A 25019-nucleotide genomic window follows, 5' to 3' on the forward strand; every position below is an offset into this window, starting at 1 on the left:
AATTATGGGTTCAAATTCGAACGCTCTGCAGTATGACTTATGTTGTTTCGAACAAAAGATTATACAAGCAAAACTCTTATACTAAGACAAAAGGAGTATATATTTATATATTTGGTGTTCCTGGCCCCTATTTTATATATTCAGTAATATTTTTGTTTTAATATTTTTAAAATAAAAAATAATAAATACATTTTATCTCATAAAAATAAATATACAATTCTTCTTTATTATTTACCTAATTCCCACTTTATTATACTTAGGGTATGTTCGTTGGTAGGATTTTAACAAAATTCTAATATTCATCAAATATTTTTTCCCTAAAAATATCAAATCAAACATCTATTTTTTATTTTTTATATTATACAAAAAATTAATTTTACATTCAAAATATCATATTAACAAGACCTATTTATATCACATCGTACAAACTATTCAAATTCAAAATTTTTACTATTCAAATTCCAACTCAAAATCAAAATCCCCAAACAAACGCACCCTTAGTTTCAATATTGCTTCTTGGATGAAAGGAATAGTATTTATGTAAATAGATGTGTATTTATTTGTGAAATTTAATTTTTATTTTATTAATTTTTTTTAAAAATATCTAATTAATTAATTATTTATTTATTATATTACAATAAAATTAAATTTATATTTAAAATATTATATTAATAAAATATTATTTTTAATAACAATATTATTTATTTAATATTATAATTTTTTTATCATTTTTAATTTATTTCTATTATATAAATCCTTAAAAGAACAAACGCATACTTACGGAGACGGAGTATTTGTTAAGTAGATTTAATAAGTTTTAAAGAAATAGATTGTTAATCGATACACGAAAATAAATAATGTCAAGTCGTAGTGTGACGGATTAAAATTATATCAAAATTTGATTCGAAGTGAAAAAGGTGGAACTGATTCATCTGATGAGTAGTGGAGCTTCCATGGCCATGGCTTAGGGTTTCTAGATTTGTACAACGGCAATTGCTGTCTGCTACGCCATGGGCTCCAAGCGCAAGCTCCTGCTGCAATTAACTGTCCTCTTCTTCCTCGATAGCTTTCGTCTGTCTTTCTCAGGTTTGTTTTCCCACTGTCCATTTGTTTTTCGAAATAATTATTGAGGATTGCACCTTAGTGATTGTTTTCTATTACAATAGTTGTTCCATCTTCCGGTTTAGCGTGTGGATGGAATTCCTGCAGTTGTTTTAGTGTCAATCCTTTTAGGATTACTGGGTGCTTTTATGATGCTTTGTACTGAAGGGTATTATTTTGAGACTGTGTTATTTATTTATGATTTATGTAACAAAAATATTTAATTGGATTATTTTGAAGGTTCTGAAATCAGATTTTACAGCTGACATTGTGATGAGCCGTGTGTGTATCTGACTGTTTGTTTAGCTAGTGTCTGATTGAGTTATTGTCAATGGTTGGACAGATGCTTGCTGAAAGCAAGTGACTTAGTGCTAGTGGCAGGTTTCTGATAAATATGCCTACATAATTGATGAGTATGTGGTGATCAAAAGGATAAAATTATAGCTGTACCAAGTGAAGAAATAGCCATTTAAACTGCATCTAGTTTCTGTATTCTGTGGCTGAGACCTAAGAGTAATAGAAAGCTGCTTGCAGTAGATTCATATGCTAGTTTTTGTAAATGTCGTATACTTAGGTTTGTATATTCATGCTTTTCAACACACTTTTTACTACTCAATCTACCATTTTTTCTCCAAAACATCTCATCTAACACCCATTTTTCACTCAAAACTTCACATTCAACAAATATTACATCGAAACAACAACATAAAATGCACAAGAACAATATAATTTGGTCCTAAATAAGACTTGAGTAACAGAACTGATAAATGACAAATTGTATAATATTTCTACGTATTATCCTTTATGTGTGATTAGCATAGCATTCAGTTAGAGCACCACAAAACAACTTCAAGCTGCCATAGCATTTTATCATGTTTTCACTTTTTGCTTTTATTATAGTTTCTATTGATATGCTTGTCCTGCCTTTTATCCTAAAATACAGTTTCAGAGGGGACAAATTCATTTGAGTCAGTTCCTGATCTTGAGAAATCTATGTACACACAAGTTGAAGGCTTCCCATGTGTACGCCTGCTCAACCTTTCAGGAGAAATTGGTTGTTCAAGTTGGTACTTTTATCAAATCCTTTGCATTATGTATTTTAGTTTGTTGTTCCACTTGTTCGGTGACTAGCACTTTGCTCTGTAGACCATGGCCGTGGGAAAGTTGTAGCCCAAATTGTCAAATTTGATAGCATAAAGGAGTTGGTTGGATCAGCTGCAATCCTGGTTTCTGTGGGAGATTTTGAAAGCTTACTTTCAAGGCAAGTAACTTTGTATTATTTATCATCATGACTTGCTTACTACTTACAGAACTTGATACATATTTTTGGAGTTACCTATAACCCTGACATCTATAGTAGTACAATATATTCTTAAGATAGGGTTAAAAACTGTTGTGCTTGTGTTGGACATATATTGAATATCTTATTTGATTTCATGCTCTATATTTATGTGGCTGATACTGCAAATCTCGAGTATTTTATCCATGAAATTGATCATGTTTCATCTCTGTATCAGGATTACAGAAGATTCAGGTTTTGCTGCAAAAGTTGCTGGTATTTTGGTTGAATCAGGAAGCGAGGTTCAAAATGCTGTGAAGGGTAAATCAATACATTAAGTTCTTTAGTTTAAATTAGGTGAAGAAAATATTATTCATAAAGTGATCTTATTCTTCCTTCCAGGATTTTCTCCAGATGTAAAGTTTCCCCAAGCAGAGTTTGCTCCATACAACAGCAATAATTTTGAGTGGAACCCATCTGTACGTTGTGATAAATGATTGTGTTATCATATTAACTGGTTGACTTTAATTCCTCGGTAATATATTTATTAAAATGCATTAGCTATGCCATACCTCATTTGTGATGAGATTCATGGAATCTTCAATTGAAGGTTTATTGTTCTAGGGTTTAAAGGTATCTGGGCTTTTTTCTCTAGATGTGAATTTTTCATGATTACCCTGAAACTAAATAAATTGTTGTGATACTGAGTTGTGCATGAGAATATCTGGTATAAATGTGTTTTGTTCCTTCCATTTCTTGATGTTATTGTGCTTGGTGAATCCTTTACACTAATTTTTTGCCATCTTTCAGAATGGGCCTATTCTGAGAATAAAAGTTAAATACTATCAGATTTTGATATTAACTGAATAAGTATTAATTGGTTAACAGTGTGCTGAGTAAGTTAAGGACATTATAGATTATACTGTTTATATTAGAAAATATATGCTACGGAACTTTTGCAAGCAGTAATGACACCTAATTGGGCTGCCTTTCTATGTCATAATACAAGTCCTTTTCACTTCATCTGCTTGAGACTAAGGATGGCATCTTCACTCTAATCTCTTAGATTTGAAATTTATATATCTATTCCCCAGTGTCCCCCCCCCCTCCCCCCCGGTACTTGCTGGTATTTAGTTCAGTTCCTTTTTAGGAATAGATCTTAAGATGATTAATTAATGTGGTACATACAGTTATATATATGGAGGAAAAGGTAAATGAGGGAGTGATGTAAATATGCTTTATAATCTCACATGGACAATCTGTTGCATTCTGTGTCTGCGAATTAAGCATCACTAGTTCCATTTGCAGGGGTCTGGAAGCATGTGGAAAGCTTATAATATTCCCATTTTTTTACTCTCTCAGAATAGCACATCAATCTTAAGAGAGGTAATTATCCTTTTTAAAAAATTTCTGTAGCCATACAACATCAATCTTGAGTTTAATTATATATTTATCCTCCTTTAGAAAATAATACTCTCTCTTTCATATGGAGGAAATAACCTCCTTGGGAGACAGATGATACTGTTAAACTGTCACATATGCTGAATGTATCTTATGCGTGCTAACATGTATACTGGTCATTCTCTATTGTGACTATTGTCGACATATTTGAAGTTAGGACTAAAGGTGAAAAAATATGACATGGGTTTGTATGTTTGTTGATGGGAGGAAATATTCTGCTTGTCAAGCTTATGATAAGCATTGTTTTTGCTCCCTTTCTTTGAGGCTTTTAGATGATAAATAAATGTGTATTTTCAGGTTGCTTCAAAGAAAGTAGAAAGTACAAGGTCCTATACTAAAAATGTTGCCGAGTTTGATCTAGTGATGCAGGTAAAGCAATCTGCAAGACAAATATTTACTTCAAACTTGTCACAACAATTATTATCCGTTTATTAATGTGCACTTTCCATTTTTATCTCAACTAGACCACAAAGTCTGGTACTCATGATTCACACTCTTGTTTAAAAGAAAGAACTTGCCTTCCTCTTGGTGGATACAGGTTAGTCTCATGAATTCCACCTCCACTTTATGGTTGAAAAGTTTTGAATGGTGCTTTTCACTGCTCATGATAATTGGTATATAGATCAAGATGCTCCAGAATTCTGTGTACGAAGCCTAAAATTTCAATCAAAGTTTTTTTTCTAATTTCATCAATAATTATTCTATTTTTGTTTATGTTATGGTATTGCAGAGTAATGAAGGTTCCCTTTATATTATCTTAATTGGTTTTTGTTCTCTCTCATCATTGTCTGTAACATGACCATTAATATAGTTATGATAATAGTAGAATGTTTTGGCTTCACTAAAACACATAAACATTATAAAATTCTTCACAAGAGTTATTCATTACTTAAGAGATTTTGTTTGTATTTTAGGATCAGTATTCAGTAGTGTATGATGACATTTAATTCATTATATAATTCTAAACTCTGAAAAAGAATGGGTGCAAGGAACTCAGGAATATCTTTTGGGACATGGAAATTAAAAAAATTCCGGAAGTGGAGTTTGAATATGGGCCCGACTTCATTATTGAGCATCAATCTTTGTAACTTTTAAATTGATTCTCTTTTGTAGTGGGTGCTAAACTCTAAGGTTGTGTTCTTTTGTGGGTTTTACCATAGGTTTTTACTATTCAGATTCTTTTTTTTTTAACTCCAAAAATATCAAATCAAACAATTACTTTTCTTTTTTTATACTATACTACAAATTTATTTTACATTTAAAACATCACATCAACCTCTACTTATATCACATCAAACAACTATTCAAATTCAACTTTTTACTATTAAAATTCCAAACTCAAAAACTAAAACTCACAAACAAACACACCCTAAGAAATTAGAATTTTAGCCAAATTAAGGTTTCTAGTGGCAGCAATCCTTAGTTGCGGGAATGTGCTGGCAATCCTATGTCGCAAGGGCGGTGTTAAAACTTTAAAAAATTAAAGTTTTGGCCCACTTAAGATTTTTAACAAGTAATGTGTTGTCTGCTTACACTATTACAACACAATTTTATATAAGTGAGAAATGACTGGTAAACACCTACGCCTATATACCTAAATTTGCAAAATATGTTATATACTTCATTTGCACCTCACATGTACTCCATTTGCTATATATGTATGGTCTCACTTTGATATGTACTATATATTCTATATTTTCTACACTAATGATATACACATCATTGGATACATGCATGCAATGCCATATATAGATAGATGTAATGTTTTGAACAAAAGAAAATTGCTAAATCTGATTTTTTTTTTATACAAAAATATTGAATTGAATAGTAAAAATGAAGAAAAAAAAATGTTAGGGTAAATATAAAAAAATATATTTAAAATACATAATAGCATGAATATAAAAAATTACACGAAAATATTGAAAAAAATTATGTAAAAACATCTTTAAATAAAAATTTACTAGTAACTTTCTTTTTACCGGTAACATTGGAATTACAATTCATGAAAAATAATAATAAATATCGTGGACCCCATGAGGGAGTGCATATAAGAAAAATGAGAGGGCACTGACTACTAAATGAGATTGTAGCAAGGCACTTTTATCTATTATTATTATTATTATTATGGTTTTGGTGGTTAAAATACGACAAGGCAAGGCCTTAGTTATTTTTAATGTCTATCTTAATTTGAAGAGCAGTGTCTGGTCAGCACTTCCACCAATTAATAATTTGACTTCACCAAAGGAAAAACCAATTTTATTGGCAATGACATCTATGGATTCAGCATCATTTTTCCGTGACAAAAGCCTTGGTGCACAGTCTCCTATATCAGTAAGTTAAATTTTCTGCTGTTATTGTGTTTCCGTTTTTTGTTTACAGACGATATATAATGAATAGTCAACTTTTTTTTATTAATTTTAGAAATGGTTGTGCAGGGGTTGATTGCATTGCTTGCTGTAGCTGATGCACTTTCTCATCTTAAAGATTTGGATAAACTTAACAAACAGGTTGGTTCTTTCTGACCATGTATTTTCCTTAAGCAAAAATCACAATAATATTCCTTCTGCCCAGAGTTTCTATAAGAATTATAGTAATATTGACATTTTTAATGATATATTTAGATGCAGTTCATTTGCATTTACTGGTCTCCCTGTTTATATATTAGAAAGCAGCTCATCTAATTGTGACTTGTTGAATCTTTCTGAGTCATTGAAAGTATCTTGTTTGGTTTCAGCTTGTTTTTGTGGTCCTCACTGGAGAAGCCTGGGGTTATCTTGGAAGCCAGAGATTCCTTCTGGAATCTGATCAGCAATCAGACACCATTAAAGGGATTAACTTGTCTAAGATTGAAACGGTACTCTTGAGCCACTTTTCAAATTGATTGCAGGATATATGTAATGCTGACTGTACATTACTGACCGGGCTCCAGGCATCTATCTAATCAATTAAAACTTCATAATAATCTGTAATGTGGTTGAGGGCGACAGCACTGCTGTCTTAGCTGTAGCCATGTTATGATAATGAGAAACTTCAAAGCAATTTTGATATGGAAATGCTATTGACCATTTTCCAATACTAAGGTTCTGTTTACCTGTATTTTCAAATATGATTTCATATTATTCATCATTTTTTTTAAAAAAAAAAAAACAAGATCACATGAAATGCTAATTTTTATTTTAAGTATTATATTAAAACAATTTTCTCTATTCAAAATATCACATCCCACACATATCTTCCATTCAAAATTTTACTATTTCTAAAATTACACTGTTTATTTATGTTTTTAATTCCCTTTCGGCACCATTCATCAAAATTCTTTCTCTCTATAAACATCACATCCAATACATCTATTTAAATATTACCTAATAATCTATTTCTATTTTCCATTTTAATATCATGTTTAATACCTAGTACTGTATTATCTTACTCCCAAACACTTAAAAAAAAATTATATCTTAACATACCTTCAAGATACTTTTAAAACACAATTGAACACACCCTAAGCTTTCTGGTACTGTTTCTGTTAATGTATGATTGTTTATGTAGGTGGTGGAAATTGGATCAGTTGGAAAGAGCTCTGTTCATGGCACCAGAACATTTTTTACTCATACTACAGAGGTGTGACTTGGTTTGCACTATGAACTTAATCTGATTGTGTGAAGCTGTACTTCCCTTCACAGCATTTTCTCGAAATCTATATTTCTGCTCATTGATAAAGCATTTGACTAGAACTTCATGAATGTTGTGCTATCGATGGACTTGGCAGAAAAGCTCAGCAGATGTAACCTTTGAGGCACTACAAAGTGCGCAGGACTCATTGAAAACAGATAATATCGTACTCAAACCCGCCAGCAGATCAAATCCTGGAGTGCCTCCATCCTCATTGATGACATTTATGAGAAAGGTCAGAAATCAAATGCCACAAATGTTTTGAATTGGGTCAATCATGGGTTCACCAATTAAATTCTCTGCAGAATTAGTTGGTTAAACATAGTGTTACTACATCAGAGTATGGTATAAAAAGAAGATATTATATATTTTTTTTTATGGATGCGCATGCCTGACATCAATGTTGTGTCGGTGTATTTTTTATTCAAGTGTTTTCTATGTTACACATAAATCATATGTGCATTAAGTTATAATTGGAAGTAGAGATTAAAAGGCTGCTCTATTGTATAACGTGCTCCTGATAGTTTATGTGCATTTGAGTTACTGCAAACCAATTACTGCTTAAGCTTTATGGGCATTTTACTGATCAATGCGAATTCAACTTAAACATTCTATAAGAATAGGTTGAGAAAACTAAGCATATCACTTTCATAAACTAGCTCGTTCTTATCACAGTACAACTCAGTCTAATCCACAAGCAAAAAACACCCTTAAAGCTTTTCGTGGTTCCATAATTTACTGGCTTATTCTCAACTAAGTAAACTCTTAATCTCAATGCAGAGACCTCAGATTTCTGGCGTTGTCTTGGAAGATTTTGATTCTACTTTTAGCAACAATTTCTACCACAGTCATCTTGATGAACAATGTTAGTTTTTCCTCTATTTCTTTTTCTTTCATGTGTATTACTGCTCAGCTTCCTACAAGGGTTGTAAAATCTATAATGTGTTTGCTAAAGATTGCATGCGTTGTTTTCATGCAGCAAATGTGAACTCTTCATCTATTGTAGCAGCTGCTTCTCTTGTTGCCCGTGCTCTATACATTCTTGCAGGTGGGAATGATCCTTCTGTAATGAAAAGCATAAAAATCAATTCCACTTTAGTGGAGGAGCTTCTCGGTTGCCTATTAAATTGTGAACCTGGCTTATCGTGTGGGCTGGTGAAGCACTATATTTCACCCTCAACAACTTGCCCAAGTCATTACGTAGGAGTTCTTTTGGGAGAACCTTCTTCTGCACTATACCCACCTTATGCTGGGGACATTTCGAGGTTTGTATGGAACTTCTTGGCAGACAAGACGTCCATCCCATCAAAAAACGCTAGCTCTTCATGCCCAAAGGACTGCAGCAGTGTTGGTGAACTGTGTGTTGGAGCAGAGCTTGATGGGAAAGGTGTCTGTGTTATCTCTACAACCAGGTATTGGTTAGAATTTATTATAAATTTGATAGCATAGGTGTAGTGACTGATCCAATAGAGTTATATTTATAGAGAAGCACGCATATCTGAAGCTGTCAGTTTCCTTAGTATAGACTTGAATTCACTCTCAATTACTTTTGCACGAAATGTAAATTTAATTGTCAAAACATATTTACCTTGGTATATACCTTGTATGATGTTGATTACTGTCTGTCTATGCCAGATATGTTCCTGCATACTCAACTCGGCTGAAGTATGAATCGGGAGGCTGGACTGTGCTTCCCATAGGCAATGCTTCGAATGTTGAGGACCCCGTTTGGACGGAGAGCAACTGGGATGCAATAAATGTGAGGATATACACAATCCAGAGCACCACGTACGACCACCTGATATTGGCATTGGGTATTGGTGTCACAGTTATATCCTACATTTTGATAGAAGCAGGTAGAACGATGATCAGAAAAGCCCTGAAGCAGGACTGATGGACATCCTTATTTTTGTCTTGAAATCGCCCCTGAGATTCTTTGACCTAACTACCATATCAATTATCCTCATAACTATGGGTAGATATCCAATTGCAGGAATTTGTAAAGAAACAAGGATCCATCTATGGCAACATTCAAGTTCCACAACTGTGGTTAGATCTCATCTCTATAGCCTTTTCTTGAGAATATTTTGTTTATTATGGTTAGTGACAATCCTATTAATTAAGGTGTTGGAATGTTGGTGGCATGACAATGACATAAATTTAAAAAAATAATAAAAATAGTAAGCATAACATAATGCTAGGGTTTGGGAATAGATACAAGGAATGAGATTAAGTATGCTTGTTAGTCCACTTGTGTCAGACGTCTAAAACAACAACAGGTAAATGTCAAAGGTGTGTTTCAATAGAATCACTTATACATGTAACTATATCATCAAAGTATACTACCGTATTTATATATAAATAATGTGATTCATCAAACACATTAAAGTATTTGGGGGCATTAGTAAGCCTGAATGCCACAACTAATTATTCATATAGCTTGATATGCTAGCTGATTAAGAATTAATTCCCTAGAGATAAATTTAAGTTGGTGGTCAATACGTGGATATATGGTCATACTTGAATGTGCTAAAAAAGAGATCATTAGTGTCGAACAAGTTGACACACTCACCAAAAGCATTATCACCAATTAGGTATATTGAAATGAGAAATTGGAGAGTGAAGTAATTCTATTTTTATTTTTATTTTTTTTGTTAATGTGGTTAAAAGGGAAATAATTTGTTCATTGATGGTAGGATAATTAAGAAATAATGCGCATATTTATATTTGGTGTGATATGGTAGATTCCCAGCATATAGCCCTCAACTCTTAACAATGCACTTGATGTGTGATTGCATTGCATGTATGATCATGTGTATATGTGAGCCGAGATGAGATGAGATGAGCACACTGGAGTCGCATAATTAAGCCAAACTGATGAAGAAGAAGAAGAATAAACCCGAACACAAGCAAATGAAAAACCAGACTTGTCTCAATGTGTTATATTATTATATATATATTGATTGATTGATTAAGAAGATGGATGGATCGATTGTGGAGTTCAGACAACATGGAGTTTCCTGTGATGCTGCATGAAAGAGAAGAGAGAATGTCTCTGCTTCTTCGGCTTCGTCCCAAAGATGAACGATCGTAAAGGCACTCGAGCCTTGCTTAGTGTCTTCTGCAGCTGCGGTCGATCGCTCGAGACACCAAACTCATCCTTGAGCTGTTTCAATGCCTTGTGAATCTCATCCTGAAGCTTCTCCACGCGCTCCACGCTCCCCTGTAGCACTTCCCTCACCTTGTCGTTTTCCTGTTTCATGCCTGAGATCTCACCTTGCAGCTTTGCCACTTGGTAATTATGGCTGTTGCTATTCTGGATTTCTGAGATTTCCTCCAGTATGTTGCTCAACGACGCTAACCTGCGCCGCAGCTCATTTCTGAGAGAAGCGCTCTGCTCCAACCACACGGTGAGCTCTGTCAGAATCTCGCTTAAGTGCTTGTAGTACGGCCGCGCCTCTGATCGTAGCTGCGAAAACGGTACTACTCCTTGCTTCTTTTTGTTTTTCAGATTTGATATTTCGTCCTGCAGATCCTGAATTTCGCTCTTGAACTTTTGCATCTCGTGGTAAGCCGTGCTGAATCGTAACCAGAAATCGAGGTTCTCGTCTAGGATTGCATCGACCTCTGACCTAATTTTCTCTTCGTTAATGGCGGTAGAAGCAGCGACTGGTATGCTGCTACTACTTGTCTTTGTTAAGCTGTTTTTATAATCATTATCGTCGTCGTCATGATGTGTTGTTTCTTTCTGAGGAATATCTCCACCTGCTACATTTCCTCGCACAAGGCTCAACATCTCGCGTAGAGATTGAACTTCGTTGTCCTTCTCTGTAATGGCTTCCTTCAGCTCCCTGATTTGCTGCTCTGTGTTGAATTCGTGGTCCTTCTGCTTCTTTTCTTCTTCGCGCTGTTTCTGTCTAACATCCTTGTAGTTCTTAAGAATCTCCGTGTACTCCTGTAGCAACATCCTCTCGCGTGCCTCAACCGCCGCTGCTGATGACGATGATGATGATGATTTCTGTTTAACTTTGTCTTCGTTGTCGTCGTCATTGTTGTTGTTATTCTTCAAGTCCTCCTCCGGACTTACTCCTACTAGGTTACTATCATCATCTTCATCGTCATCGTCAGGGGCATCACGAGCAAGAGATTTCTGCAGGTTCAATCTCCGGGACAGGTGATCGAGCGTGGAACGAGCTTGATCGAACTGCGACTCTAGGCTGTTGTTGTATGCTTCCAGGTTATCGTCCAAATTCTGAACTCTCCTCAGTTTGTCCTCCAACTGCTTAAATCTCTCCTCATCTTTCGTCGTCGTCTCCTTCTCATCATTCAGCATCCGGCTCAGATCATCCGCCGTCGTTCTCAAGGTGTTGATGAGAACCATTTGAGACGACGCCATGCTCTCTAATCCAATCACCTTGTTCACCACCTCGTCAATCTTATCTGCCAATTCTGTAGCTGTCAACGTCATCTTCTCCATCCGGTCTGTAGCCTCCGCTGTCGCCGCCATAGCCGGAGCTGAATTTTGGGAGCAGTAGTCCTTCAATGAGTGGAGCAATTGCTGTGAGGATTCGATCTTCTTACGCTCCTCCATGGCCTCCACAGTGAAGCTTTTGTGCTTTTCGCGAAGAGCAGAGAGGGTGCGGTCGCATGAATCAATGGCGGCCTGAGCCATTAAGATGCGCGCCTCGTCGTCGTCAATGACGGCGTCGATGTTGGTGAAGTGGTCCTGGAGAGCGCTGGCCTTGGCGTGCATGGCTGTGATTTGATTCTCGATCTCCCAATACTTAGCCAGCCCAGCTTCGTAGGAACTCTTCACGAACTCCTTCACCGTCTGCAGCGCCAATATCTCCTTCTCCATCCGGACTATCTCCTCCTCCGCCGCCTCCCTGCTCAATCCCGATGACGATGACGATGATGATAATTTCTTCACCGTCATGCCATTGTTGTCGCCACCGCCTTTCTTGGCCGGAAGATGATTGGCCGGCGGTGGCGCCGTGACAAGGGCTTTGAGATTGGCTGCCTCTGGTGGCGCCGGAATGTTGTTGTTATTGTCATTATTATTTTGGTCGGATGGGAATGGGAATTGAGGGTGAGGGTGAGGGTTATCGCCGCCGTCGTCGTCATCGTCCAAGCCGCAAAACTGGACTTGTTCGGGGAAGACGGTGGCGATGGTGTGGTTGGCGTTCTGGAGATCTTTGGAGAGGAGGTCGTAGCGGTCGGCGAGGGCCTTGAAGTCGCCGTAAGTATCCTCGACGGCGGCAATGAGCTCCGGCCGGCATCTGTAGTACATCTCGGCGCGCTTGGCGAAGGAGTCGCCGTTGCCTTCAATCAGCTTCAGCATTTTCTGCACTTTATCTTCCATATCTGCATTTAGGTAAATTAATCAAAAATGTGATCGAAGAGCCCCCTCCATTCTTATATATATATATATATATATATGTATGTGTAAATCAAATGTTGACCCACCCAGTAACCACAAGCATACAAAATGGAATTGTGATGGGTGGGGTAGGGGGGTACCCACCCTGGAGAGATTGTTCCAGCCATTTGCATTGCTTGGTGCGAATGTGGGTGGCCCACCACCAGGAGCAGGCGTTGCTGGCTGCTCTCTGCAACATTGATGGATGGATGGATGGATCGATCGATCTTACTTCTATTTAGTTGTTTAATATATGTAGTTATAATAGATGGTTTCTTTCTTCCCAGGGGTAGTTGGCATAGTTGGGTCACAGAGGTCCTCGTTTGTCTTATTTTTCTATCTCACAAGGGAAGAAAGAAAGACAAAAAGGGAGGGATGATTGGGATGATTGGGATGATTGGATTTTGTGTCTGTTTCTTTTAGGAAATGAAATGAAATGACTGAGAAAGGGGTGGGGTAGGTTGGGTGGTTACCTTACGTACGTTGGTCGGTGTAGGAGATGTTCTCGCTCCATATTAGCCGTTGCGCCGTCCTCCATTCTTAACCCTTTACTTCATAACATTTTCTACCTTTTGGGTTTTGGCTAAGATTTTTATATGTGATATGTGGGCTATCGGCCCACATGGAATTAAATTAATATTTTTAGGGAAGGCTCAATAACACAACTTGTTGGATGGGCTTTCATGTCCGGCCCATGTGGTACACTGCTGCATAGATGGTGCACCTCACAAAAAAGAAGAAAACCCACCCTTCATTTCTTCTTGTAAACTTGTTCAGTTAAAATTTATTTATGCATAACCAAGGGATACATCAAAGTATCGAACACATAGAAATGATAAAAAGTGACAATTTTCAATGTTATCAATGTCATTCATTCTCTTAAATAGAGCATTAAAGTAACCAGTAGATTTCAGTGACCATACAGCTGCTTTCCGCTCCCTATACAATCCCAAGTTTCATCTAAGAACAACACTTCTCATATGAGAGGCCAAAATTTTCCTACGCATCAAGATATATTAATGAGTAGTATGCTAAATTTCCAGATATCTGCTAAGACTGTTCTAAACACAGGTGGAACACTAGAAAGGTTTGAGCACAAAATCAAATTCACTGTTAAACTTCCTGTGAATGGGGGCATTCAAGTCACAAACCGAACTCCAGCTCAGCTCGCCTTAGCACAGATGTCACTCTAGCAAAAAATTCTGGTTCCATTTCTTTGATATCTTCCAGTGACATCGATTCGTGTTCATCAGCCTGCAATGCAAGAGTTGGGTTTCTAAAGATAATATTCAATTGATTCAATGGAGCTATGTAGAATATACTCACTACCTCTTTAAATTTAAGGAGAATTAGATTGGAGATGGATGCTGGTTTTGTGCTATCCCACCTGAAAGCAAAGATTAGATTATGAAGTATTAATAAGTTACTCGGAAAAGCACGCCGACGTCATGAGTGACTGGATGTGTCGTGTTAGATAACAGATCTTTGTTGGATTAAACAACTATTTTCCTAAGAACAAGAAAAAATTAAACAATGCCCAATAATAAGGCAGCCAACAAAAGGCTATTGGATTAATTTGAGAATAGAACTCTGTGATGTAAACCTCATCCTCTTTCCTTCACTACTCAGTAGCCGGTTGAAACATGAGTATTCACAAAACATAGTTAATTAACAGACCAAAATATAAAATTTATATTTCTTCAGCTCCTAAGATATATCCAATTACAGTAATATGATCCTTAGTCGTAAATACATAAATAATACGAAAAAGGGAAGAAGGATCTAGGAAGCACAGCATTTTCAGTTGGTTTCAAACCCTTGATGGGGTTTGAAAAGACTATAAAAGAACAATGATAGTTATCCATTTATTCAAACAAAAGATGACCAAGACCCAAAAAATCCGAAGTGATGAAAAGAACCGTGAATATTTATTGCTTAATCAGGGGAAACAGTCTTTACTATAAGTATTGAACAAGCATCCATACCTGATAAGTATTAACTCATTTACTGAACGCCACATTCCACGGCCAACATCTTTTGATGACTGATCTCTAGCACTTCTGCCATGCCACAACTCTTTAGCTATATACATAACCTCTTCCACATCCACCTAGAATAAGTACATAACTTAAACACATGATAAATGCTGGTATAACATGTAGAGCACTGATTTCTGACAAATGACTAGACAACATCTATGAATAGATAGTGCACTTAGCATTCTCTCTAGCAATGCATATGAGTACCAAAAAGCCATTGGCAACTTTTTCATAATGCAATAAGCTAGCTGTACCTGAACATCCTTTGCTGTACCATATTGGATCTCTTCATGCTCAACAAGACGTTGGTGGAGAACACGATAGTGATCCATATCAAAATTTACAACTGGCTCCATGTGAACTTGCAGTCCTGCCAGTTGAGTCACAACATATGATGCCATTACTTGTCCAAAAATAGCAGGTATCGTTCCTAGGACCGGAATGATGCGAACTCGAAAACCAGGAACAATCTGATATTTAATAAATGACTGGTTACTTTGAAAATTTTTAGAAAATAGACATGGTCAAGTTCACACAAAAATCATGCAAGATTAAACATTAAAACAGAAGCTTATTCAATAAATAACAAATACTCCCTCCGTCCACAAAATATATGCTCAGTTGAATTGAACATAAATTTTAATGAATATAGTATTATATTGGTTTATTGTGACATAAAATGGAAGTATTTTGGGAAGTATACGAGTGAGTTAATAAAGTGAAAGAAAATTTTTGATAGATTAAATGTGTAAGTAGTTGTAGTATTTTTGTAGATAAATGTAATGATGAAGGATATAAAAGAAGGAGTATGTAAAATTTATTTGTTATAAATGGAAAATGCCAAAAAAAATTTTGTGGACAAACAAAAAAGAAAAACATGCATAAATTTGTTGGACGAGGGGAGTATATTTTTACAAGAATGATCAATAGAATATTTAAACTACCAGATTTTAAAAGGAGCAGCCTAATATCTTCCTAAAGAAGCATAAATTACCTACTTGATAATCTAAAGGATTTTCTTCTCCATTTGTTCCTTCAAAGGGAAGTAATTTTGCCTTGGGTTTTTCCAGTGAGAAAACTACAGGAATACCACCTTCAATGCCATGATCTTTCCTTAAACGGTGTCTGACCTGAAATTTTTATGATTTTTAGAAATGTTACCAAATTTACTTAGCATCAACAGCATGTTGCACCAGGTTATTAAAGTTAATAAATAAATAAATACAGCCATGAAGGAAAATATGAATAGGAAAAGCATCTTTACTAGGACAAGAAAGAAGCAATGAAAGTATTTTTTAGCAAATTAGAAAAGGGGCAATATTCCCAAAAGACTAAAAGCAAAATAAAATAAAATCAGACTTCATTAGCAAACACTAACTGTATATGTACAACTTATAGCTTGAAAGATAAGATATTAAATGTTTATTAATAATCAACAATCAAACTTCATTACACAGACTTCAAAAATAAAAAAAAATAAAAATCAACTGATTACCGCACGAGATAATGGATCGTTGGTTGATTCTCTTAAGTCAGCCACACGGATTCTGGTCGGATCAGCCCTTGCCCCAGCTCCTGTAGCAGACAAAACTTTCAAGCCTCTCCGCACACATGCTGCAAGAAGTGCTACCTATAAGCCACATTGAACAACTTAACTGTTAAGGTGGTCAAATAAGAAATATTAACCATATTAAACAGAGAGACGAGAATTAATATGCATAGCATGTAAAAATTAGTTCTGAAGAAAATAAAGAGTTTAACATAAAGTATAAATAAAAAGTAACAAGAATGCACATTACTTTTGTATCAATGTTATCAATGCAATCTAGGACAAAGTCAGGGTTTCCAGAAAGAATTTCATCTTCAGATGATGAATCATAAAGTAGAACTTTTGCATCCACATGACACTCTGGGAAAATTGCTGAGAAATGCTTCTTCAGGCAAAGAGCTTTTGGAGTACCAACATCCTCTCTTGTTGCAACAGCATGTCTATTCAATGACGAGACTGAGACCTTCAGAAATATTTAATGAAAGATAGCTAATCACTAATCATGTATAGATAATTGTTGATTAAGGATATAAAACATATATCGATCTTTCCAAGTTAGAGTAACTGAAGCATTCTTAACAGGCTAAAATAAATACATGGACTTCAAATAATCTGTGATCTATTTCATCTAGCAACTATGACTGCAAAATATTTTAACCAATCATGGCACTCAGGGCTTGTAGTTCTAGTCTGAAAAAACTTTTCTGTTGTAATGATGTCAATAAAAGATTTTACATTAGATTTACTCCAGAAAAAGACTATGGAAATAGAACACATATCTCTTAAATGCAATGGTCTTCTAGCTTCCTAGGTTCTTGGTCATAACAGAGGAATGGAAGAGAGGTAATATAAGATTCACAAAAAGTCCAGTGCGTTACTCGGCAACTAGAGGGAAGAATGTATATTTTAATTCAAACCTGATCAAAATCCACTAGGAGAAGCTTGCCTACCCCCGACCTCAACAGCATGGATGCTGCATGACTGCCTACTCCTCCAAGACCAATCACCACAACATATGAAGATACCACTTTCTTTTGGTGCTCAATGCCAAAAAATTGAATATTCCTGGTGAAAGAAGCAACTCTGATTAAGTTTAAATTGCAATCTTGCATATATATCTTCTGCTGAACATCTCTGGACTAATCACATCCTGAATAATAATTATATATGATACACTATTCTTGACTAAATGTGTTAGATTCTCCCCATTCAATGGATACAGGTCAAGCAACTAGAGATCAAGAATATAATGAAACCATTATTCCATCTACCCAGCTCCAGTCAACCCATAATATTCCTGCAATTATAATAAGAACTAAAACAAGGTACAGTATGATAATCAATATATTAACATCAGCTGTTTTATATGCTACAAACAAAAATTCTAGATCCTAAGGCTTCAACATCAAAATACTCATCAGAACCTTATTTCACCTTGTAAGTTGCTCAGACATGATTTCATCCATCAGAAGGTCAGGGCCAACAGGAATGTGATTGACATTCTCTGGCATCTCATGGTCTGCATTAAAAAAAAAATTAATATTGTTTTACTAGTTACACATCTGAATTTTAAGGTACTGTATGAAACCAATAAGAAACACCCTATAGTGATTACAATGACACTCTTTTTCTTGTTAATCACTTTGGATTTTTGGTGCTTTGGTTTATTCTGGATTTATGTTTTTTTATGGGAAAAACAGTGGTTAGATGTCATGTTCTGTACAAAGTAGGTATTGAAAAGAATGTTATTATTGAACCAAAAAAACATATTATAAATTGTATAGTGCAAGAAGGATATTGAAAACATGAGCAATAAAGCTCAAATGTTTCAGCTCCGCATTAAGCCAATATGCCTCTGTGATAAGGAAACCAAAAGCACTCCAGTTTCCAGACTTCACACTTTGAGATTATAAAAAATAACCGAAAACATTTAAAAGACCAGATATTTTACTAGTGAATTTCATTTCATATTCCGGTTGAAAAGTGTATTAATATCCTGCCATAGGGTAGTATTTTCCAAATATCAGCTTTAGTTTCACATTGCAGGATCAACTTACATTCTTGGAACAAAATAACACATAATTTATCCAATCTATAGTTCAATAAACAATAAAATCCTACAGCATTCAGGCAACTGATCCACTAGTTATTTTTAGAAAATTACACAACTTCCCAAACAGCCCAAATAATTCCCAATCACAAATGGCAGTTTTCAACTTTTTAGAAGTTGTAAATCAAAAAGATAGCAATGCTCCATATCTAGTATTTACAAATTACTACTTGCCTTTCAAAAACAACAACTGTGAGCCAATCACTTACCCTTAAATCCATCCACCTCTGCATTCATGCATTGGCTTCCAATCCGCCTGCAAGGTGATCAAAACCAAAAACCTACTAATCACATACCAGTCAAACTTCTACAAATCACAGGCCAATATAATATACTCCATTTACAAACACATCCCAACTCCACTAGATGCATATAAATATTGAACAGTAAAAAAAATGGTGTTAAATATGAGAGTTTGTTAAGCGAAATTTTCTAATACCTTGGCAAAAATTTCACCATGGCAACAGTAACAGCAGAGCCTAGAATGGCTCCGGCTCCGAGAAACACCAAGTACTTCGCCCTATCACTCATTCAGTCCTGCACTTCTGCAACGCCGGGTGTAAAACTTTAATCGATGCTCGGCACTGCGGCCCCGAGTTTTCGTTTTCGGTTTGAACCGCAGAACTGAACTGAAATAATGAAGTGGAGAACTGTGCACACAAATGCCCATTGCAGTAGCACAAACTATAAATTCACCCCCTACTTCTGCTTTATTGCAAGGCCGCCCCTTTATTGCAAGACAGTTCTAAAAGTACCCCGACAAATATTATAAAATATTTAAAATAGCCTTTGGAGCAATAATAGTTGTTGCAACCTATTCTCGAAGCTTTATATTATTTTTCGTAATTATAATAGAAAAAATTATATAATATTCTCTGTGTTTTAGTAAAAATTTATCACATATTTTGTATTTTATTTATAACCTAAAATTTTATTATTTCTCGTTAAAATTAAATATCAACTCTTGTAAAAAAACAGTTCTGTGGTGTGAGGATGGACTCGTCAGCCATAAACTGCAACATCAAGACATGGGTTCAACAATCAAGACATGGGTTCAACATGGTTAGTCCTGTGTGCCTGGGATTTACCCAAAATGCACTGCACCTTACCTTAACAAAAACATAAACATTCACAAGCCTCCCCTTTTTGTGTGAAGATGTGACTTGTCTTAACAAGGCCCAAGGGCACAAAATGAGCCTTTCTAATAAAATTTTGTTTCAGCACACATATATATACTTGATGGCAATTATATAAGTGTTCCACACAATTCATTTATTTATTTTTAACATATTGGCATGGCATCTAAAAAGTGATACAATAGTGTTATCACCTTTGTTAGTGAAAAATTGACTTCTTGTAACTGATGGTCAAAATAAGCATTTTGGATGAAAAATGAATATAATCCTTATAACCAAAGAATGGAATAAGTTAGAGGATACTATAGACCACCAGATAAATTATGATAAAAAGCCACATTTTAGATTCCTCCAGCATAGCATGCCTGCAGAATAAATCAGCCTACACTACACCAGGCGGCGGAGTTCTCCGGTATTCAGAGCAAACGTCCTGTGCTGTGAGAGAACCGACGGGTCTTTGATTGCTTGTATTCTCGATATAAAGTCAGCTTCAGATGCTTCCCGGTGTTCCTTGGCTGCATTGATGCTTGCCTGTAAAATCTGCAGAGGATCGCCATGGCTAACCACCAAAACTGCACAGCTATAACAAAGAAACAGGAAATATCATCACTCCTGCTAATTATTCAAATGCCACAACTCAAAACTATAATAAAATTAAAATAAAAAGTGATTAGATTCCATCTAATAGCACAAGTTCATGGAAATCCCCTAATTATCTTTTTTTCCATGGAAGATGTTGAATGAACTATGGCAAAGAGCACGTGCTCGGGGAAGATGTTGGACAACTAATCACTGCACAGGTAACTATGATACATATCCTTCAAGGAAGATATATTACCCATAAAAATTAATGCCAACAAATGATTCTCCAACATTAGTAATACATGATAAGCAGCAGAGTAGGCGAAGAAAAATGACTATAATTACTTTTCAAATGTTGATTCCATCATTCCCAAAGCTCTTGTAAACCTGGTGGCAACATCTGCAACACTTTCTCCTCCTTCAGGCTGCGTGAATGGATTGATCTCATCCATGGCCCAAATCTCAGGATACTTCATAGAGGAAAAAAAGGATAAAAGCACGATAATTAACTGTAAGTTTATTGAGATAGTGCTATATAGATTAACAAGTCTGTCATCCCATCACTAACCAAAAGGAGGAAAATAAAAACAAATAGGTAACACTTATATTGGTTTATTTCTGTATACAACTACCGGCGCTAGCTACTTACTTTATCATGATCCGCAAAATCAGAGCCATGCAATTTTCCAACAGAAAAGAGAACAAGGAACACATTTATAACCTAAATTAGCCCACTTGCCTTCTTAACCATCAGCACAGATTACTCACTTTATCATGAGACTTGAGCTCATATGAAGGACCAAAGAATCGTTCTCGAATGTTGTGAACAACCTGCAATAGATCAATCAAGGACATGCAAATTGTGAGAGAGGGCTTGGCTAAGGATAAAACAAGAGAACTCAATTCATAATTAAAGAAAATGAAACCATAATCCATCGACAATACAATTAACAACATATGAACATATATATGGTGCTTCTCCACTTTTGAGCCATTCATACAATAAAACTATTAAGTGGGGTGCATTGGATTTACTAATTTCTGTAACACACTTCGTTCATGAAGCCACATGTTGAATCTGACCTTGCAAAAGCCATCACTACTCTCTTAGGCTAATGTTTTGTTGGGGACATTTATATATAAAATAGAATAACAACCTGGATAAACAAGATGTTCTGAAAGTTGCATTTTAGACAAATCAATTGAGCAATAATCCATATATCTATCTTTCTTTTCGTAGAATAATAAGAGTAAATTCAAAATTGGTGTTATACAATTTCTAGAAGTAAAAAAATGAAATATTTTCACTATTTTTGATTTTGTACGAGAATGAAAAATTAAATGAGGAGAAATGGCTTTTGGTAAGGGATGCATAATTTCATTTGAGTTTAGGTATTTGTTGAGAAATGATGGATTATTTTGTTTAAATTTCAATTTCTGCACCCATTTATTGGTTATGCCCGATGCCCAATTAAAACTATTGCAAGTGGTGCATGATATGAACTTTTACCTGGCATTGAAAGCTTTCAAAAGCAATATTTAAAACAGAGGCAACCATTTTCGCTGTTTGGGTGGTCCGGGCGAAGGGTGAATAGCAGATTCTTACATTTTCTAACCCAATCTTCTGTTCTTCCAGTTCCTGAATTGGTAATTAATCACTTAAATCCAGAAATGTTTTTACGAAGTGATTTTGATGGGTAAGAGTACCAACACTTGCTGTAATCAAGCTCAAGAGCTGATATAAATCTCAACTAAATAAACAAGAACAGTAAAAAGAGAGGGAGATGATTCAGGGCGAGGCGAGAGTTACCTTGAAGAGCAATTCTCCAGCCAAACGAGCCTGATTAATCCCATCAGAGGCCAGTTGGTACTTTTCTTGGATCCCATTTTCCTGAAAGATATATATAAAGCGAATGAAATGAAATGACTACGATGAAGGGGATATGATATCAACAGACCGACCAAGGATGACACAATAAGACCCATTTCATTTGGAATGCTTTTGCCGTGTCTCAAAATCCAGTATTTATTCTTGAGCAATGACTGATGCCTGGTTTCCATACCTCCCTGCCTGCGTCCCACTCTGCCCTAGATTGCAACTGTTCAAGCTAATTTGGAATGGCGTGGAGAATGGGTTGTTATGGTGGGGGGCGTTGTAATTTGTAAAACGGGTCACGTTAGAAATGGGCTTTTCTACTTTTTAATTAGATTTTCCATTCATGTGCCCTACAGGACTAATCGATATCATACATTGATATATAATTGATTTACTTTCATTTTCATAGTCTGTTGGCCAACTGAAGAGTGATTGATTACAAGCGTGTAAGATCATTTCATTGTTAGACAAGACAAGTACAAAGCAACAACAAATGGATAAGTAGAAGTGCTTCTGTCCACCCTCTCCAGCAGCCTCCTCCTCGATCGCTTCCTGCAGATGACGATCCATTATTCCCAGAACCTGAAACCTCAACACAGGCCTCAAAGTCAGTCAGTCAGTCAGTCATCGAAGAAATCAAACCATAAAGGTCAGTAGTAATGCTAATGTACTCACCGGGGCAGATTGATTCCGAATCTAGTGTGGTCTGTATTGTTTGGTTAGTGAAACCAGCATAGGCACATGTTGTTCGATTACAACCTGAGGTTGTGGTGTTTCCAAGAATCAAGTTTGAGCATCTGGGTTGGATACAATGGGATGAAGAATTCTGGGATGGTTTGCACTGTAACCTGACCAGATCATACATGTTAAGACACACCTGATCAGGTATAGAACAATTAAGGTTCTGCAAACTTACTTCCAGCTTATTGAGGCATCACACTCGCAGACTACGCAATCACTGGCAGTGGTAAGGTATGTTCCATTGGAAACAAGTAGAGGATAGTCCTGAGAGGTATTCTTTACAGCTGAAGAACAAGCTGTCAGAACAGAGACACAAATGTCAGCTTCTTCATCTGCCCTAATTTATCGACCAGATCTAGTAAACCCTTCCTACTCCTATATCAAATCAATTCATTCACAAGAAATCTATCCCAAAGACAATCGACAATTGATTAATTGAAAGAATGAAACAAGGAAAGATACCTCTGAGAGGAACGTCAAGAACATCGCCGGCGACCAGTTCTCGAGGATCGGTCAAATCATTAAGCTTCTGCAGCGTGGCCTGTGAGGTATTATACTGCTGAGCAATCCCTTCCAGGGAGCTCCCGCTCTGCACCACGTGTCCGTAGTGCAGTACCTGGTTCCCGTCCACCTCATCGCAGCTGCACGGCAGCGGTATTTGCAGACGCTGCCCCACGGTAATATTGTCGGCATCTGGTAATCTATTATATGCCTGAATTTGTTGGAAAGTGACCAGGCCGGAGAAGACCTCAGCCGCTATGTGGTAGAGCCCGTCGCCGGAGACGACGGTGTAGATCGGCGGTTGACTGGGAAGTCCGGTGCCGTTGGAGCAGGTGCAGGGGAAGGGGATGTTGATGGACCGATTGGCGGGGACAGGGGAGTTTGATGGACTGGAGATGGGGAGGTTGTTTGCGCCGAGGATGGTGCTGAGGTTGTCGATGGAGAAGAGTGTCTGGACGGCGGAGAGAGTGGTGGCGTTTGGGGGTACATAGCCGACGAGAGCAGTGCAGGCGGCGGCGCCGGAGTTGCAGCGGAAGGGACTCTTGGCATTGGCAAAGATCAAGTAATTTGAGGAAGAAAGGGCCATGAAAAGAAGCGCAGTGGTACAGGAGAAAAACATGGCCGGGGAAGACGCCATTGTTAATTGATTATATAATTTAATAATCGAAAACAGAATGAAGGAAGGAAGAGGTGGTGAGATGATTTCGATCTGCAGAAGATATATGGTAAGGAGGGAAGAGATGAGAATTGTTTTAGTGGGGTCGGGGAAGAAGATGGAAGAAAATTGAGGAGGAAATCAGGAAGATGGAGATGGGAGTGGAGGGAAGGAAGAAAGAAAGAATGAAGGGGTCGTGCACCGAACAGTGGGCAAGAAAGACTTTGACTTGTATGTTGTTTGTTGTCACGAGGCTGACAAGTTGACTTTTTGTTTTCACATTCCTACCTTCATTCACTAGATAGATTTTTTTCCTTTTTTTTTTTTTTTTTCTCTTCACTTGATCAGCAGATGTCGATCCCGTTGCAAATTAAGGTTGTTTTAAAAGATCGGTTATATCGGGTGAGTTAAGATTAGCAATATCAGTCGAGTTGGATCGACAGAATTGAAAAGGCCCTGTTACCTGTTACAAAAATATCTAGTTTTTACGATTTCTTTGTTATTTGCATTCTTGCTTTCTTTTAGGGAAGAAGAAAAAAACTTACGGTCATTCATTTTAAGTTGAAAAAAAAAATTATGGTGGAAGCAAAAATGAAGTCGCATATTGACAAGAAAGAAAGAAAGAAAGAAAATTTGGGTTGAAACAAAAGAAGAGGTGCGCAGGAAATAATCGGTTTTCTGGATTAAATTTATTAATTATTATAAATATAGTTGTATAAAATTAAAATATGAATAGTATAAATTTAATCATAATTTGAATTATACTTAATATTTGTTTAATTTATTTTAATTTACTGTAAATTAGAATGCATATTATGTTTAATATTATATAAATTTCAAACTAATTATATTTATTAGTTTAGTTATTTTAATCATGAATAAATTATTATTTTAGGATTCT

The 25019-nt window shown here is 36.2% G+C and overlaps 5 protein-coding genes across 6 annotated transcripts; 1 reads left to right on the top strand and 4 right to left on the bottom strand.

Moving 5' to 3' along the window:
- The first annotated feature begins 831 nt into the window (after positions 1-831).
- On the top strand, positions 832-9570 carry LOC127262431 (nicastrin). The gene is made up of 16 exons (XM_051291108.1): positions 832-1086; positions 2045-2164; positions 2248-2362; positions 2619-2701; positions 2783-2859; positions 3689-3766; positions 4139-4210; positions 4306-4379; positions 6040-6172; positions 6277-6348; positions 6576-6695; positions 7388-7459; positions 7608-7745; positions 8291-8375; positions 8490-8922; positions 9146-9570. Exons 1-16 carry the CDS (start codon positions 1011-1013, stop codon positions 9402-9404), a joined length of 2007 nt encoding a protein of 668 aa, XP_051147065.1. The 5' UTR covers positions 832-1010; the 3' UTR covers positions 9405-9570.
- A 516-nt stretch (positions 9571-10086) lies between these two features.
- Positions 10087-13205, bottom strand: LOC127262521 (protein NETWORKED 2A-like). The gene is made up of 2 exons (XM_051291234.1): positions 12977-13205; positions 10087-12874 (listed from the first exon to the last, which is right to left on the bottom strand). Exon 2 carries the CDS (start codon positions 12870-12872, stop codon positions 10512-10514), a length of 2361 nt encoding a protein of 786 aa, XP_051147191.1. The 5' UTR covers positions 12873-12874; positions 12977-13205; the 3' UTR covers positions 10087-10511.
- A 572-nt stretch (positions 13206-13777) lies between these two features.
- LOC127262202 (tRNA threonylcarbamoyladenosine dehydratase) lies at positions 13778-19364 on the bottom strand. 2 transcript variants are annotated; one of them, XM_051290785.1, is made up of 11 exons: positions 19067-19364; positions 18837-18883; positions 17952-18036; positions 17435-17582; positions 16768-16980; positions 16464-16598; positions 15967-16098; positions 15223-15438; positions 14915-15039; positions 14259-14316; positions 13778-14183 (listed from the first exon to the last, which is right to left on the bottom strand). In XM_051290785.1, the coding sequence occupies exons 1-11, from the start codon at positions 19156-19158 to the stop codon at positions 14073-14075; spliced, it is 1362 nt and encodes a 453-aa protein (XP_051146742.1). In that variant the 5' UTR covers positions 19159-19364; the 3' UTR covers positions 13778-14072. The 2 variants fall into 2 exon arrangements, with proteins under 2 accessions (XP_051146742.1, XP_051146743.1); XM_051290786.1 differs by having other exon boundaries at positions 15223-15338; positions 15963-16098.
- A 614-nt stretch (positions 19365-19978) lies between these two features.
- Positions 19979-22466, bottom strand: LOC127262204 (uncharacterized). The gene is made up of 6 exons (XM_051290788.1): positions 22308-22466; positions 22156-22236; positions 21856-21984; positions 21114-21176; positions 20691-20815; positions 19979-20343 (listed from the first exon to the last, which is right to left on the bottom strand). The coding sequence occupies exons 1-6, from the start codon at positions 22404-22406 to the stop codon at positions 20151-20153; spliced, it is 690 nt and encodes a 229-aa protein (XP_051146745.1). The 5' UTR covers positions 22407-22466; the 3' UTR covers positions 19979-20150.
- Positions 22467-22596: 130 nt separating this feature from the next.
- Positions 22597-24315, bottom strand: LOC127262203 (lysM domain-containing GPI-anchored protein 2). Its single transcript, XM_051290787.1, has 4 exons — positions 23425-24315; positions 23138-23258; positions 22897-23069; positions 22597-22803 (listed from the first exon to the last, which is right to left on the bottom strand). Exons 1-4 carry the CDS (start codon positions 24098-24100, stop codon positions 22685-22687), a joined length of 1089 nt encoding a protein of 362 aa, XP_051146744.1. The 5' UTR covers positions 24101-24315; the 3' UTR covers positions 22597-22684.
- Positions 24316-25019: the final 704 nt, after the last annotated feature.

The sequence above is a fragment of the Andrographis paniculata genome, unplaced genomic scaffold, assembly GCF_009805555.1.
Source record: "Andrographis paniculata isolate CXL003 unplaced genomic scaffold, ASM980555v1 Contig65END, whole genome shotgun sequence".
NCBI classification, from domain to species: Eukaryota; Viridiplantae; Streptophyta; class Magnoliopsida; order Lamiales; family Acanthaceae; genus Andrographis; species Andrographis paniculata.

What these genes read in the sequence shown, in the direction of transcription:
- LOC127262203 (XM_051290787.1), bottom strand. Translation starts at nt 24,100, where the DNA reads ATGGCGTCTTCCCCGGCCATGTTTTTCTCCTGTACCACTGCGCTTCTT. An exon ending in TCTTGACGTTCCTCTCAGAG is followed by an intron (nt 23,259 to 23,424) that starts GTATCTTTCCTT and finishes CTGTTCTGACAG; the next exon opens with CTTGTTCTTCAGCTGTAAAG. An exon ending in GATGCCTCAATAAGCTGGAA is followed by an intron (nt 23,070 to 23,137) that starts GTAAGTTTGCAG and finishes TGATCTGGTCAG; the next exon opens with GTTACAGTGCAAACCATCCC.
- LOC127262204 (XM_051290788.1), bottom strand. Translation starts at nt 22,406, where the DNA reads ATGGAAACCAGGCATCAGTCATTGCTCAAGAATAAATACTGGATTTTG. An exon ending in GTCTTATTGTGTCATCCTTG is followed by an intron (nt 22,237 to 22,307) that starts GTCGGTCTGTTG and finishes TATATCTTTCAG; the next exon opens with GAAAATGGGATCCAAGAAAA. An exon ending in AGCTCAAGTCTCATGATAAA is followed by an intron (nt 20,816 to 21,113) that starts GTGAGTAATCTG and finishes TCCTCTATGAAG; the next exon opens with TATCCTGAGATTTGGGCCAT.
- LOC127262521 (XM_051291234.1), bottom strand. Translation starts at nt 12,872, where the DNA reads ATGGAAGATAAAGTGCAGAAAATGCTGAAGCTGATTGAAGGCAACGGC.
- LOC127262202 (XM_051290785.1), bottom strand. Translation starts at nt 19,158, where the DNA reads ATGAGTGATAGGGCGAAGTACTTGGTGTTTCTCGGAGCCGGAGCCATT. An exon ending in ACGATCCATTATCTCGTGCG is followed by an intron (nt 16,099 to 16,463) that starts GTAATCAGTTGA and finishes TAAAAATTTCAG; the next exon opens with GTCAGACACCGTTTAAGGAA. An exon ending in TTCTCCTTAAATTTAAAGAG is followed by an intron (nt 14,184 to 14,258) that starts GTAGTGAGTATA and finishes CTTGCATTGCAG; the next exon opens with GCTGATGAACACGAATCGAT.
- LOC127262431 (XM_051291108.1), top strand. Translation starts at nt 1,011, where the DNA reads ATGGGCTCCAAGCGCAAGCTCCTGCTGCAATTAACTGTCCTCTTCTTC. An exon ending in AGGAGAAATTGGTTGTTCAA is followed by an intron (nt 2,165 to 2,247) that starts GTTGGTACTTTT and finishes TTTGCTCTGTAG; the next exon opens with ACCATGGCCGTGGGAAAGTT. An exon ending in ACTTGTCTAAGATTGAAACG is followed by an intron (nt 6,696 to 7,387) that starts GTACTCTTGAGC and finishes TTGTTTATGTAG; the next exon opens with GTGGTGGAAATTGGATCAGT.